General features: G+C 78.7%; 1 protein-coding gene across 1 annotated transcript; it reads left to right on the top strand.

Moving 5' to 3' along the window:
* Positions 1 to 4: 4 nt before the first annotated feature.
* On the top strand, positions 5 to 246 carry LOC121353439 (zinc finger protein 865-like; the record flags this gene model as incomplete). Its single annotated transcript, XM_041467291.1, has 1 exon — positions 5 to 246. A coding segment is annotated over one exon (242 nt), but the record flags the coding sequence as incomplete, so codon positions are not given.
* Between the last annotated feature and the right edge of the window lie 8 nt (positions 247 to 254).

The raw sequence follows: 254 nt of genomic DNA, 5'->3' as shown, positions 1-254 counted from the left end.
CGAGCACCAGCGGCGGCACCGCGGCAAGGCGCGGCCGCGGCGCTGCCGCACCTGCGGGGAGACGTTCCGCTTCCGCGGGAACCTGCTGGAGCACCGGCGGCGGCACCTGGGCGAGCGCGTGTACCGCTGCGAGCGCTGCGGCAAGAGCTTCTTCTACCTGGGCTCCATCGCGCGGCACCTGCGCGGCCACGAGCGCCGCGCGCGCTGCCCGCGCTGCCGGAGGAGCTTCGCCCGGCCCGCGGCGCTGCGGCGGC

Source organism: Pyrgilauda ruficollis, unplaced genomic scaffold (genome assembly GCF_017590135.1).
Source record: "Pyrgilauda ruficollis isolate IOZ18807 unplaced genomic scaffold, ASM1759013v1 scaffold20419, whole genome shotgun sequence".
Lineage (NCBI taxonomy): Eukaryota > Metazoa > Chordata > Aves > Passeriformes > Passeridae > Pyrgilauda > Pyrgilauda ruficollis.
This window is presented reverse-complemented; position numbering and strand designations above follow the sequence as displayed.